The following is a 14,038-nucleotide window of genomic DNA, read 5'->3' on the forward strand; positions in this document are numbered from 1 at the left end:
TTCTTGGTTGGGATTTTCACTTTGTATCCTAGCTTTGTATATTCTTAAGCAAGAGAAACGACCCAAATGAAGGCTATGTTCAGTGAAGTTTAGATTTTCCTGAAGTTTGGACAGCAGAATGAAGAGGTTGGAGTAGACTTGCTTGGAGGTTTCTGTAGTAATCCGGGTATAAGTGCTGGTGTTGAAACGGATCAGACATCCTAGGAGCAGACAGACCTTAGAAGATTGAAGACAAGGGAAGACTGATCAATTCAATTACTCAATTACTTTGGAGTAAATGTTTCTTTGATAGGAGATAGAAGTCACTGATAGAAATAGGGAATTAGAGGGAAAGACCAGTTTCCTGGTCAGGGTGGGAGGTTTTGCCTTGCGGCATGTGAAATAACACCACCACCTCTGAGTGGAGGTGCACTGGAGACATTCGTCAGGGATGGGGCTATCCCCAGAGCCACGTGGACTCCGTGGACATGTGCGTCTCGTGCTCAGAACGGAATCAGGTTCAAAACTCTACACAAACGTGTCCCATCTGTGTTTGAAAACTTCACTGTCTTTGGCCTCTGAGGTCGTTATTGTTCCTTAGAAGCTTTTACATTTCACCAATGTTTAACCCTCTGGCCCTGGAGACGTCCCGTTATTAAGCATCTGCTGTTTGTTGGTAGTTGCTGTAGCAATAGTTTGTCAACCACTTCGAGCCAGGATGGCTGCCTGTGGGGTTCTGGTGGGATTCCCTACTGTGTATGCTCAGCTCCCGAACCTCCCACTAACCTCCTCATAGCAGCATTTCTCCCTGGCACCTCGGACTTGCCGCACAGAAAACGGAGTTCCCTAGGTGTGTCTGTCCTTTCCCAGACTTATGTTCATCTACCTTCCTCTTCCTCCTAGTCTCTCCCAGATTCCTTGCAACCCGGGGCTCCTGCATGCCCCTGTCTCTGGCCTCCCTGCTCCTAGGCTTTGCACATTCTAGATCTTCCCAGTGCCATGGTTAAGGAACACAGATCAGATGATGTCACTGGGGCATGAAGCATTTTCCTGGTTTCAAGTGATGGCCTGTATTCGCTTGAAGTGTGGAAAAGACCACAGGGGCCCTTCAGCATGGCATAGACATGCCTCTCCAGCTGCTGTCCAGGCTGAGCTCTTTACTTCTCCGGTGTTTACTGAGTAAATCCTGACCTTTCTCCTTTCACGGGTAAATGACCCAGCCTTCCGGCCCTGGTTCTGAAGGTCGCTTTCGTTCCACAGCGCCCCCTAGCTGTACACAAGGTACTACATGTCTAGGTTAGGGTCTGTCTGCTGTTAGCAGGGGAGCCCCACGAAGGCACAAACCATGATCCCTCATCTTTTGACACTCTCCCACCCTTGGAAATCTTTAGTTTTTAATGTGCTAAAATTACTCGGACTGACCGTTGGAAAGGCGAATGTAAAACCCTCCATGTAGCAAAACTTTCTTGAGCCTATGCTATGTCCAAGACACTTCCCTCTCTGCTGGTGCAGAACACAGCAGCCACTGTTCTTCCAGAAAGCAGTTTGGCAGATGAGACCCAATAACAGGAAAAAACACTGTGCTGAGAAATGTTTATTACATTGTTCTTTATTATATTGTGAACATTATCGGGATGTCTAGCCAGAGGGAAATAGTTAAGTTTGACATCTAAGAAATGATCTGTTATATTATAAAAAGACTTTCTAAGTGTGAATAACATAAGAAAATGTTCAGTAGAAAAAAAAAATCAGGATCCCAAACTGTTAGATGATATGACCAACAATATACATAAAGTGCAAAGGAAAAAAACTGAAGAAAATATCAAGAGATTATCTTTATAAGCACGGAGGAGAGTTTTTTTTTTTTAAAGATTTATTTATTTATTAGAAACAGTGTAAGCAGGGGGAAAAGCAGAGGGATAGGGAGATAAACAGACTCCCTGCTGAGTGAGAAGCCTGACAAGGGGCTTGATGTCAGGACCCTGAGATCAAGACCTAAGCCAAAATCATGTCAGGTGCTTAACCAAATGAGCTGCCTGGGTGCCCCGAGGAGAGTTTTGAATAATGTTTTCTTGTCGTGGTATATTCTAGATGTTCTTTAATTTATTTTTAAAGATTTTATATTTATTCAAGAGAGAGAGCACGAGTAGCGGGAGGAGCAGAGGGAGAAGCAGGCTCCCCACTGAGCAGGGAGTCCGATGCTGCACTCCATCCCAGGACCCCAAGATCATGACCTGAGGCAAAAGCAGATGCTTAACCAAGGGAGCCCCTCAGGTGCCCCTAAAATTCATCTTAAAGCATCTAGAAAAGGGGTGCCTGGGTGGCTCAGTCAATAAGCATCTGCCCTCGGCTCAGGTCATGATTCCGGTGTCCAGGGATCGAGCCCTGCCCTGGGCTCCCTGCTCAGTGGGGAGCCTGCTTCTCCCTCTGCTCCTCCCCCTACTCATGCTCTCTCTCTCTCAGATAAATAAATAAAATCTTTAAAAAAAAAAAAATGAGGGCGCCTGGGTGGCTCAGTGGGTTAAGCCTCTGCCTTTGGCTCAGGTCACGATCTCAGGCTCCTGGGATTGAGACCCGCATCAGGTTCTCTGCTCAGTGGGGAGCCTGCTTCCTCCTCTCCCTCTGCCTGCCTCTCTGCCTACTTGTGATCTCTCTCTCTCTGTCAAATAAATAAATAAAATCTTTAAAAAATAAAAATGAGTATTAATAATAGAGACAACAACAAGATAAGTTAACTAGATACTTTCCTGCTTTTTGGGACCATACCTCTTAAAAACTCATTTTGGTTTCCCCCCTACAGTTTGAAGATCTGAACACGGTTGCCGAGTGTCTGTTTTCTCTGGTCAACGGCGATGACATGTTTGCGACCTTCGCTCAAATCCAGCAGAAGAGCATCTTGGTGTGGCTGTTCAGTCGCCTGTACTTGTACTCCTTCATCAGTCTTTTCATATATATGATCCTCAGCCTGTTCATTGCACTGATTACAGATTCCTACGACACCATTAAGGTCAGTCACATTTCCTGCCAAAAAACAACAACAAATTCTGTATGGGTTGGAATATTGGAAAATGCTATGCTTTTTTTTTTTTTAACTTAAAATAGTACTCTTTTATTTGGATTTTGAGATTTTTCTAGAAAAGAAACTTCGTAGGTGCTGGTGGTGAATTTCAGATATGCATTTCGGGCATTGTCCCTGTCACCCAGACCGAGGTGGACTGGTTTGGAGGTTTGTTGGAAAAGAGAAAGGATGTGGGTCCCAATGGGCTGAGTTAGGTCAGTCAGGGAGCTGGGCTGTCAGTCTCCACAGTGGCAGCTTTACCTGCCTGTCTTGGAACTTAAGCTTAGAATAATAAGCTTCAGCAATAAGGGATGATGGCCACCTTGACAGCCTGTCCAGATGCAGGCATGCCTGGACGCTGCACGACATGGCCATCTGCGTGGTGCAGGTTTCCTTGAGATGATGAAAACTTAGGCTTTCGTGGCTGCCTCGCCTCTTGCCTCCCTCAGCCGCCCTGTGGTCTGTGTGCTTTCAGACCGATCTGCATCGTTGCTCTGTAGCTCACAGGAAGCTCTGTGCCCCCTTGTGGGATGGCCCCTCCACAGCAGAGGGTTGTGCTTGGAAAATCCCATTCCGGGACCCGCATCTGAACACCCAGAGGTGTTATGTCAATGCCTTGGGGTTTTGTCCTCTTCTTAAACTCAAACTAATTCAGAAGAAGACCATCCATTAAGGGGCGCCTGGTGGCTCAGTTGGTTAAGCATCTGCCTTTGGCTCAGGTCATGATCTCAGGGTCCTGGGATCAAGCCCACGTTGGGCTCCCTCGGCAAGGGAGCCTGCTTCTCCCTCTCCCTCTGCCTGCTGTTCCCCCTGCTTGTGCTCTCACTCTCTCTGACAAATAAGTAAAATCTTAAAAAAAAGAAAAAAAGAGAGAGAAGAAGAAGAAAACAACAATGACAATGACCACCGTCCACTGGAAATGCTCCTGAGTGCTTTGTCATGGGGAGACACGTGCTCACATGGGGATGGGTGGTTGGCTCTAGTAGCAGGGCTGGGCATGGAGATGGGAACTGCACACTCTTGCCCTGGGGGTTCCTGTCTTTGATGAGGCTGTGGCCCTGGGAGTGGGTCAAGCCTTGGTGCCCTCAGGAAGCATGGGACAAGCGGGGTCTCAGGCAGGGTCTTTTTGTCTACTGAGAAGAACTTACTGCCTTCTGCCCCACTGAGTGTCCAACTTATATAAAAGTAGAGGAAACAGGCCTTACTCCTCTCTAGACTCTATACTGGCAGTGAGAGAAAGGGGAGATCTTATCTGGTCTTATAATTAGCATTAAAATTTTAGACTTTTGACTATTTCCTTCATCCCCCTTACTAACCCACTCCTCCCCTGCCCAGCCATGGCTTTCTTTCTGGGACTTTCGGATTGTTTCTGTTCCCATGGTGGCCCTGGCTTGGCTTTTAGGACTGACAGATTGATGCATCACTGTTAATATCAGTTCTTGGATCTGAGCGAGCAATGTGGGAGAGTTTTATTTTAGCCAAGGTGGGTTTGATGTGTTGACAAAGGGAGCAGTTTCTCATGCTCTATAAATAAGGTAACAACAGTGTGTACTTTTTACAGAAATACCAACAGAATGGGTTTCCTGAAACGGATCTTCAGGAATTCCTGAAGGAACATAGTAGCAAAGAGAAGTATCAGAAAGAGTCCTCAGCCTTCTTGTCGTGCGTCTGCTGCCTGAGGAGGTCAGTATGGTGTTTAGTCAGGTCTCCATGCTCCTACGATGAGATTCTCCATGGCCTTAACAAAGAGTTCTTCCAAGGTTTACTCTGCACTCAGAAATCAGCTCATTGTGGGAAATGATTTGTCTTTCATTTTCTTTCCTCCCACAGAAACTGGTTTCAGAAATGAATTGTTTCTTTTAAAATGCAGTAGAAAGCCACATGACATGGTTGAAATCTCTTGGGGCTATTATGAGACTCTAATGGGAAGTCATGAGTTATGTCCCTAAAGTCAAGAAGGTGAACTCTGAGGTGGCCATGTAAGAGGTCCAAACTCTTATTTTTAGAGGTGGAGCTCTGGGAATGTCAAAGGCCTTTTCCCTTGCTGCAATACTGGGTACAAATAACATTTCTTGAGCAGAGTGGGAAACCTGCTTGAGAGGAGGCCTTGTCTGGGAGCACACATCAGTAGCTCTCCCTTGACCAACTTGGCTTGTGTCAGCAGGACACTCAAGCAAATGGTCTACACCTCGATGGCAAAACATCCACATGGTGTTTTGGGGGCTAGAATGGAGGTCAGATGAGGATAGTTTGCTTGATTGTACCCTTGTTTGTTTTCATGTGAAGTCAGAGGTGGTGTTGTTAACTAAAAATACCCCCACCCATGTTTTCTGAGCAGAATTCTCTAAACCAAATTCCTGAAGGCAGACGGAAGAACATAATTGCTACTTAAAACCACAAGATGTATTTTCTCTTAATCAATTCATACCGCATCTTGGGATTTTGAAATGATATGATTGAGCATTTCCAAAGAATGTCTGATAAATACAAAATGAGGTCTTCTGAGAAAAGTGAAGTTTTAAAAAATCACATTTCTTCCTCTCAGAGCATTAAATTGTTGCCATAGGAGCTGAGATAAAGGGAAATTAACTTTCCTAATAGACAGCTGCTGCCCAAGAGGCACCTTGTATAAGAAAAGTCTTGTGAAGTTGCTCCTTCTCATGTGCATTTAACTGTAAAGAAAAAATATTCATCAGAGAAAGTAATTGTGAATTCTGGAAAGTAACCAGTCAGTCTTTGGTGTTTGGTTTTTGGACCTTGGTGTGCATCACAAAAAGCCACAGGTGATTTTTTTAAATGTTTTCTCATGCAGCCATATGGAATGAGTAAAAGGTTTAAGGGGTAGAGGAGAAAAGTTCTTGATCAGATTGGGTCTGAGGGCTGAGAAGAAGTAGCAGTATCAGCAGACTGTCCTCTGTATGCTGTGCTAGGGGCCATTGAGAAGATGCTGGTTCAGGGGAGGGTCTGCTGGTCATGATGAATGAAAGAATTAAATGGAATGAAGGCATCCACCAAGGAAGCCAACTGAAGAACTAAAATGTTGAAAGTTTTGAGCAAAGGGATCTCAAAAATGAAAACAGGAGTGTCTGTTACTAAAGACGGTCATGGGTGAAGTCAGCTAGAGCGGTTTGACTTGACTCATCAGATCAAGGCCTGGATCCTGAGCAGATTTGGATGGACCCGATGAGAGTAAATGAAGGTCATGGGACTGAGGCAGGGAATGGATTGTTCTGAGAATAAGTGATGGCTTTGACCCCATCAAAAACTCAGCACCCCTGCCTGTGTTTAAAGGCTACAAATCTAAGAATGGTTTAATTGAGGGAAGCCGTAAATGGAGAGTAAATATTGGAGAAGGACCTCATTGAGGGAACCTAGGGATTGAGGGCATCACAAATGTTGGTTTCAGGACCTCCAGCTGGTACCTGTGACTGACAGCCCCAGCTATCACAGCTCTGCCTCCTGCAGAGCACAGACGCGTGTCACTCTCTTTTAATCAAGCAGTCCGGCGAACACCACAGACTGATTCACCTTCAAATTATTGCCAGAGCCTCTAGCCTGATCCTCAGAAGACCTGAGTTTCTGTTTTGGAAGCTACCGGTTACTGAATGTGTCCCCTGAGCTCTCCTTAATCTCCTGATCTTTCCAGTGCTGCCAGACTGTGACATACGACCTCTGAAATGTCTTCCAGTTCTAATGTGGTGTAATTCTTTGGAAAGATCTACTGGGATGGACAGATGCAGAGTTGAGCTTTCCCCTTCTCCACTGCAGTAAAGGGGAGAATCTGTTGTAGCCATTGAGTGAGACTTTGTCAATATAAGGAGATGCAGGGTCCTAGGACAGGGACAGCTCCTCAGATATGCCAAAGGCATCCACTCAAACCAAAAATAATGTGCATTGTCCTTCTTAGCCTTTCTTCCTTTTCCATGTGACACTCAACAGCTCTAGAACCTAAAGTAGTCCTCTTCCATCTCGAAGATTTTGAAATCGTTGTTTTCTCTTTGTTTGTCTCCCTTTCTGATACAGGAAAGGAAGTGAGGACCACTTGATACCTGTCACCTAAAGTCCTTCTGCTAAAGATAACCAAGTTTCAGGCCTAACTTTACCGAGTGACAATGCAGAGGGACCCTGAACAACTTGGACCAGCACTCCCCAAAATACTGAATTATTTATTGGTGGAGCAGGAGAGAGGACTGTGAGCTGGTTGAACACAACTGAAGTTCCAAAGTTCCTTTTATGAACTTGGATGATGAAGCATAGACCGCAGTCAACTACTGGGCATGAGTGCAATAGAGCCATGATAATGACATTCCGCTTCGGACTTTAATTTATGACGTCACAGTGGTGGGATGGAAAAAAGTATCAATTTCAGAGTGCACAAAAACAATGGCACTTGAAGCCATGCGTTGAAAGATGCGTGTTTATCATCCAATAAGTGTTTGTTTTAAAAGTGATAATTGGATTCGAAGACATTTGTTAATTCATGGTGTGCACAGCAATGAGGTTGGTTGCGATACTAAATTAAAAATTCCAAGCTGGAGAACTAGTAAGCCTTTTAAAGAGCACACTTACATCAACAAAAGACCACTTGTAGTGGACATGTCTGGGCCTATTTGTGTGTGTGTGTGTGTGTGTGTGTGTGTGTGTGTGTGAGCATGACAGGAAGCAACTGTTGGCATGGTCAGTGGGATAAACTGGAAACAGTCATTTGGAGACCTTGTCACTTGTGCTGAGTGTTGACAGTACCTGTGACATGTGGATGTGAACTGTAGCAGTGCTCACTCATTGTAACAGTTGAACTCTACTATGGTGGTGATTTGCCCTCATCAAGCAAATAAAGATGGTATTTTTTTCCCCCAAATAAATTTATTTTTATCACAACAAAAGGAGCCGCTGCTATTTTTTTTAATGTAGTATTTCTTAATATCCACTGAGTGCAAAATTCAGATCATATCTCTTTTAACTATCTGGTCTCCAAATAGGATTTCTCACTTTCTTAAAGGCAGTGAAGGAAGGGTTAATGTATAGAAGTTATTCAATAAATATTTATGATAATGACTTGAGAGTAAGATCACTTCATGCATGGATTTATCTCTACTGTCACTATCTTTTAGGGGTCAACTATTTTAAATTTCTTAGAGAAGAACAGAATTTGAATTAAGCAGGACACTCATCCCAAGGTTCTCCTTCTTTTTTCCCTGCTGCTCCCTGCCAAGCCCCTTTCAGATTTCCTTTCCCATACCCTGCCCTTTCCCCCCACTCCCCCTTTCACCAAATCTAGGCCAAGAAAATCATTCACTTAATACCATTAAAATTAATAAGTAACTCATGTCTACACACAAGATACTTTGCTAAAGTGATCATTTTAGTTAACTTTATTTTAAAAAAAGGTTTTATTTATTTGAGAGAGAAAGAACATGAGTGGAGCGGGGGAGGGGCAAAGGGAGAGGAAGAAGCAGACTTCACGCTGAGCAGAGAGCCCAATTTGGGGCTCTATCCCAGGACCCTGAGACCACAACCCAAGCTAAAAGTAGATGCTTAATCAACTGAGCCACCCAGGCGCCACATTTTAGTTAACTTCTTACCGAAAAATGTCAAGTTATATTCAACTTTTAAACTAACAGACCACTTAACTGGTAGTTCTAGGGTCATTCCCAAGACTCCAGAATCAGGTATGTGATTGGATCACTCGATCACTTCTGAGTACACCCCCAGTATTTAGTCTCTGAATAGAACTGCTATTAAAGCCCTCTGTAGTCTGTAGCTGTGTGACGGCCATTTGAATAGAAGATGAATGATGGTCTTCTGTGCTCATGTTTTTCTTTTATTGGCTTTCATGTTTCCTTTTCTCTCTTTTCCCTCTAGCTAAACAAAACCCTTTCAGGAAGAAAACTCTTTTTCAAGGTTACCCTTTGACCATGGAAGCCTTGTTTTCTCTCTTTTTAGTAATTTTAAACTATTGCCATTTTGCCAACAGTATCATCCATTGGGGTTTTATTGAACAATGTTGCTTTCACAGTTCTGCTCATAGACACATCTGGGGCAAACCATTTTCCCTCCCACCCAGGCCTCTGCTTGGAGAGTTCATCATGGAAGGTGGCAGATGTGTTCTCCTTGGTTCTGTTGGTTTCAACCTGGGATCTCCAACCCTTAAGGATGACCCTCCCAGCCAGACGCTACTCCCTGGAGCTTGTTGACTGTGGGTGGGAGGAAAGAGTCTGGGCGTGGGAGCCATCTGGAGTGACTCGAGTGAAAGTCCAAGCTTCCTCTGGAGCTCTGTCCTTCTGAATGATGGTGATGAACCTCAACAGACTGTGGGATTTGCATGTCAGAGAACTCGGGTAAATCCGGCACTAAAATTGGAACCTGAGCCATTCTTTCCTTCTGATTCTTCTGCCATGTTTGTAAGTAGGTTCCACAGTATCAGACAATAGTGAAGACATTAAGATGTTTAGTCTGCATCCCTTCTTCTTGGGCTCCTGTCCTCTTCCTACTGAGTCTCCTTGGACAGATCCCCCAGGGCCTCAGTTTCCTCATCTGTACAATGGGGACCAGGAGGATTAAATGAGTCAAACATTAAGTGCCTAGAACTGGGCATGGCTCCTGAATGCCTGGTGAATGTTATGTCTTTGAGAAGCTTTTCTAGCATAGTGTACAAGTGTGCAGATCTATTCACCTCGGCTGGCCAGGAAGATCTTTATTTTGTCCACCCACTTTTAGTGAACTCTGTTCCAGCTAGGACTTTAAGTGTGGAAATACCCCACATCCAGTCCTGTGGGGAGTAGGCTTGGTGAACTGCTGCTGTGGTCTTGACCGTGGATTGTTCCTGCCACTGCAAAGATCCGTGGTATGTAAAGATAATGAGTCCCATCATCTGAAGGATTCCCCTGTAGCCACCACTTATTTCGGTAACTTTGGATGACTAGATCATGCTTTACTCTTAACCATGTCCACCTTTGTTTTCATGTAACTCGAGCAAATTTTATTTTGCTACTCCTCACTTCAAGTTTGAACATCCCAGCCATAACGTTATCAGAGTCTCTCTACAAAATCCAGAATAACATTACTTGTGAGACACACAGGAAGCAGTTCTTGTGGGACAGTAAGACCAAGGAACACCAGATGAACCCCTGAGCATGGTGTTCATATCGGACGCACTTGAGGAAGGACCGTGAGCTCTAGACATGGGATGGAAAATGTGGTGGGCCGAGTTGGAGTGAGGGCAGAACGTGTCTGCTTTCCCGTCCCTTCTATTTGAGATGCTTGATTTTGATGCCATGCAGTTTTGTGGCCCCATGACCTATGTATTCCCAAAGGACCCCACACAGGGTTTAATGCTTTGCCTGCACAGCCTTGCAATTCTTAATATTTTTTGAGCAAGAGGCCCCACAAGTCATGCAGCAAATTCTCATGTTAGGACAGTGTAACTCAGTGATGACCTCAATGATTAAAGCGTGGTCCTTTAGGAAAAAGCTAGGAACCCAACATTGTACTTTGTCTTCAAACCAATGGAAATTTAATGAAAGGAAAGAGAGAACCCGAGTACATTGGCAGGTTGGATGCTGGGTTGCTAACTTTTCCCCTCATGCCTCATTTGCTTATTTTCTATTCCGTGTGTTTCCCTTGACAGAGAGGCAGCTGGGGGCAGTTCATCCTCTAAACTCCAGCATGTTCACCCAGGCACCATATGACATCTGACCTGGCTCAGCAAAGTCTTGTGGGACCTGCTCCTCAGGACAGTGGGACGCTCTCTCCAAGCTCTTTGCAGCCATTTGCTGTTAGAATGAAGGGCCTGTCTTGAATGGGGAGATGTAAAATTGCTAAACACGCTGTGTGTTGGAGAAAAGAACATATTAGCACCGGGAAGACATCAAGATGAACCAAATCTCAACACAGACATTCAGGTTCTTAGGGAAAACAATACAATTCAAGGCTGTCCTACCATGGGCTCCTTTCCAGCAAATGCTGCTGCAAACCAGTGGGTGAAAATGTTGGCAAATGTCTCTCCTGCCATCTGTCTCTGCCGGAGACCTGGGGAGTGAATGAGAAGCTAAATGAGTCACATACAACATTTCCACACCATCTTGTATAACAAGGACAGCACAACTCTGACTTCTTAAAGACCCCCGGGAGCTATTGGCTGTGGTAAATGGGAGAGACAATTTATTAGGGTGATGAATGTTTCTTAGTTTCTAATGATACATAAATTATCCCATGAGCCATGATACATATGGTTTAAAGAGAATTTTAAATGAAAGCAATTTTTTTTTCCCAGCAACACTAATTGCCTAGCAGCAGTAAATTACTCATCCCCCGCTGCCTATGGGCTGTGGTCATTATTCTCTCCTCGAGGTTGTGCAGATGTCCCCCAAGAGGAATGTTTGCTATGACAAAGTGAATTTACATCTTCACTTGTGTGTCTGCCATGCTGGGTCTACCAGAGGAGAGAGTATTAATAGCACCATTTGGACCTAGCCACGTGGGTTGTACCAGCCTGCGTGTATTATCCGTGATAGCCGGACAAGGAGGTGGTCTTAGCTCTTGGTTGCCTTTGGGGGAAAATCAGGGAGCCGTTATCAATATTTAATTTTCTCCAGCTGGAGGGTTTGAGAGGTAGACTTGGCTAATAAGCATGGACATTTCCTAGATGACAAGTTGGCCAAGGGAAGTGATAAGCACCACTAATTTGGGGGAAACACTAGGTAACCACATGATGTGTAGATGGAAAAAGGAGATGCTATTAAAGACCATTAATTCAATGCATATTTGTTGATTTCTAATACTGTAGTAGGTACTAAGGATGCAAGGAATGAATTCCATGATCTCTGGGCCCCAAGAAGTTTAGAATCTAGTGGGGAAGACAACAATGTACAAAGCAAGGATAAGACAGGGTCACCCGAAGTGCTGTGTGAGAGCAGAATGGCCATAGCTCCTGCTTGTCTGAAGGATAAATTAAGGCTTCTTATGGAGAACTGGATAAGGTTGGAAATGAGACTTGAATAATAAATTGTGCTTGGCCAGATGGCCGTGGTGTGGGGTCAGGGTGGAGCTTTCTGGAGGAAAGCAATGGTAGGCCAAAGGCATGGATATATGAGAGAACCCAACCAGTTACTAAAACTGCTTTGGGGTGATTAGAATGCAGGTTATGTATTGAGGAAAGTAATAGAAGACAAGACCAGAGAAGTGGTAGGCAAGGCCATAGGGACCATAGGGACCTACACGGCCAGAAAAGACAGCACCATGAAGGACGGATTAGATTTGGGTGAGATGAACGGGAAAATTAGTTACAAAGCTGCTGCCATCATCCAGATTAAAACAGCAACACAGTGATGCCATTTCCCTGTAATTAAGCACAATAACAAACACAAGGAGAAATTTGCCTGAAAACTGTCTCTAGGGAATATACCAGATCTCATGTATATGTTTTATCTACCTGTATACATATTTTTTCTTTCTCAGAAGACTTTTCTGCTAAATACCCTGTCATTTTCTTGGGAGTTCATGCTTTTGGACTATGCATTTAGAGAGGAGTGTTTGTTTTCCTAACTCCTAAGTGTAAGAAATACACTTATTAGGAGGAATGGCTTGAATGCATATTTCTATCCCATGGGCATTTCTCCTTCCCATACACGTAAAAGAAGCTTATCCAAGACTTTCTGTTTCTGCAGCATCCGGCCACACCTGCCCTATATACACACATGCACGCACATACACACACACATACACACGCACGCACATGCACTCTATAGTACCAGACCTTAAGGCCAGCCACCGTTTGCATCTGTAAAGGTGACAACGTGTGTGTGTATGTGTAACTGCCATTAAAGCCAGCCTGACTTCCATTGTCTGAAGCTTACAGATCGCAGAGACTCTATGAAGAAGTCCCTCTTCCTCACCACTCCCCCATGGCCGCTATCAAGATTCAGGTGTGGGGTCACAAAGGTTCAGAACTAAGTGGGGCTCCCTGAGAAAGGGGGGTGTTCCGGGTAAATGCTAGGAGGTGCTTCCCGTTTATGCCTCCCTTAGGCAGGGGCCGTGAGTAGGGAGGTCAAGAATTAGGGGATGGGGGGCGAACTGACTGAGGGACTCAGAGGACTGTCTTCTGCCTACCCCCACTGCCTCGATTTGGGGTATGGTAATGAATGAGGTCATGTTAGAGGAGTATTCCTGAGCCTGATGGCCCAGGAGGGGACTGTGTGTCTGGGGGGCGCAGGGCAAAGAGGGTGGCGTGGCCCTTGCCTCACAAATGAAGAAGACATGGAGTTGTCCACGTGCCTGAGTGCACATGGGGCTGATCTGCCTATTTCTTTCCAGAGCCCAACAGAGAACGGCAGTGGTTTGGGCCAAGACCAACCCTGATACCTGTTTGCAAGCTCTTTCTGACTCTGGTAAAACAACTCTGTGAGTGCTGTGGGTGGTAAACTCTTAATACTTCCTTAACATGTGGAATGCGTGGGGTGGCAGGGTGCTAGGAAACCCCATCAGGAGCTTCCGTACTTCCCAAAGCAGGAGGTCAGAGGAGCCCAGCTGGGCACCCGTGGTGAGGGAGAATGCTCGAAGCTCTGCGGACTGACCACGGAGCAGGGAGGTGATGCGGTCCCTGAGGGGCACCGTGGGCAGCTGGCTCAGGCTGCATGCTCAAAGGACCAAACCATGGGCTCAGCAGGATCCATACCGGCACTGTGACACTGGCTGAGCAGCGAGACATGCCAATGTGGGGAAACTACCATGTCCACACTCACCCTTGGCCAGTGAGGCCACCCAGCCCAAGTCCAATCTCTGGGCAGGTGCATCTGAGTTGCCAGCCAGACTAACACAGAGACTGCTTCCCATATCCTTTCTTGAGTAGGTCACATTCTAGAACAGGTTTTAAGGACCCAAAGTAACAGACTGAGGAAGGGTTACGTGACGATTTACAAGAATTTTCTTTCCCTGTCATAAATGCTTCCATAGTGCATCTGGAAAAGATGACCATAAGATGACAGGCAGTTGAGGGAAGCTTTA

The 14,038-nt window shown here is 45.2% G+C and overlaps 1 protein-coding gene across 6 annotated transcripts in view; it reads left to right on the top strand.

Moving 5' to 3' along the window:
* Positions 1-7,915, top strand: part of MCOLN2 (mucolipin TRP cation channel 2) — a 53,736-nt gene extending 45,821 nt beyond the window's left edge. For all 6 annotated transcript variants that reach the window (XM_047727241.1, XM_047727243.1, XM_047727246.1 and 3 more), the window contains exons 12-14: positions 2,780-2,986; positions 4,599-4,720; positions 7,061-7,915. In XM_047727241.1, coding sequence (XP_047583197.1) covers positions 2,780-2,986; positions 4,599-4,720; positions 7,061-7,097 — 366 coding nt within the window. In that variant the 3' untranslated portion in view covers positions 7,098-7,915. The remainder of the gene's footprint in view (positions 1-2,779; positions 2,987-4,598; positions 4,721-7,060) is intronic.
* Positions 7,916-14,038: the final 6,123 nt, after the last annotated feature.

This window comes from Lutra lutra, chromosome 4 (genome assembly GCF_902655055.1).
Source record: "Lutra lutra chromosome 4, mLutLut1.2, whole genome shotgun sequence".
NCBI classification, from domain to species: domain Eukaryota; kingdom Metazoa; phylum Chordata; class Mammalia; order Carnivora; family Mustelidae; genus Lutra; species Lutra lutra.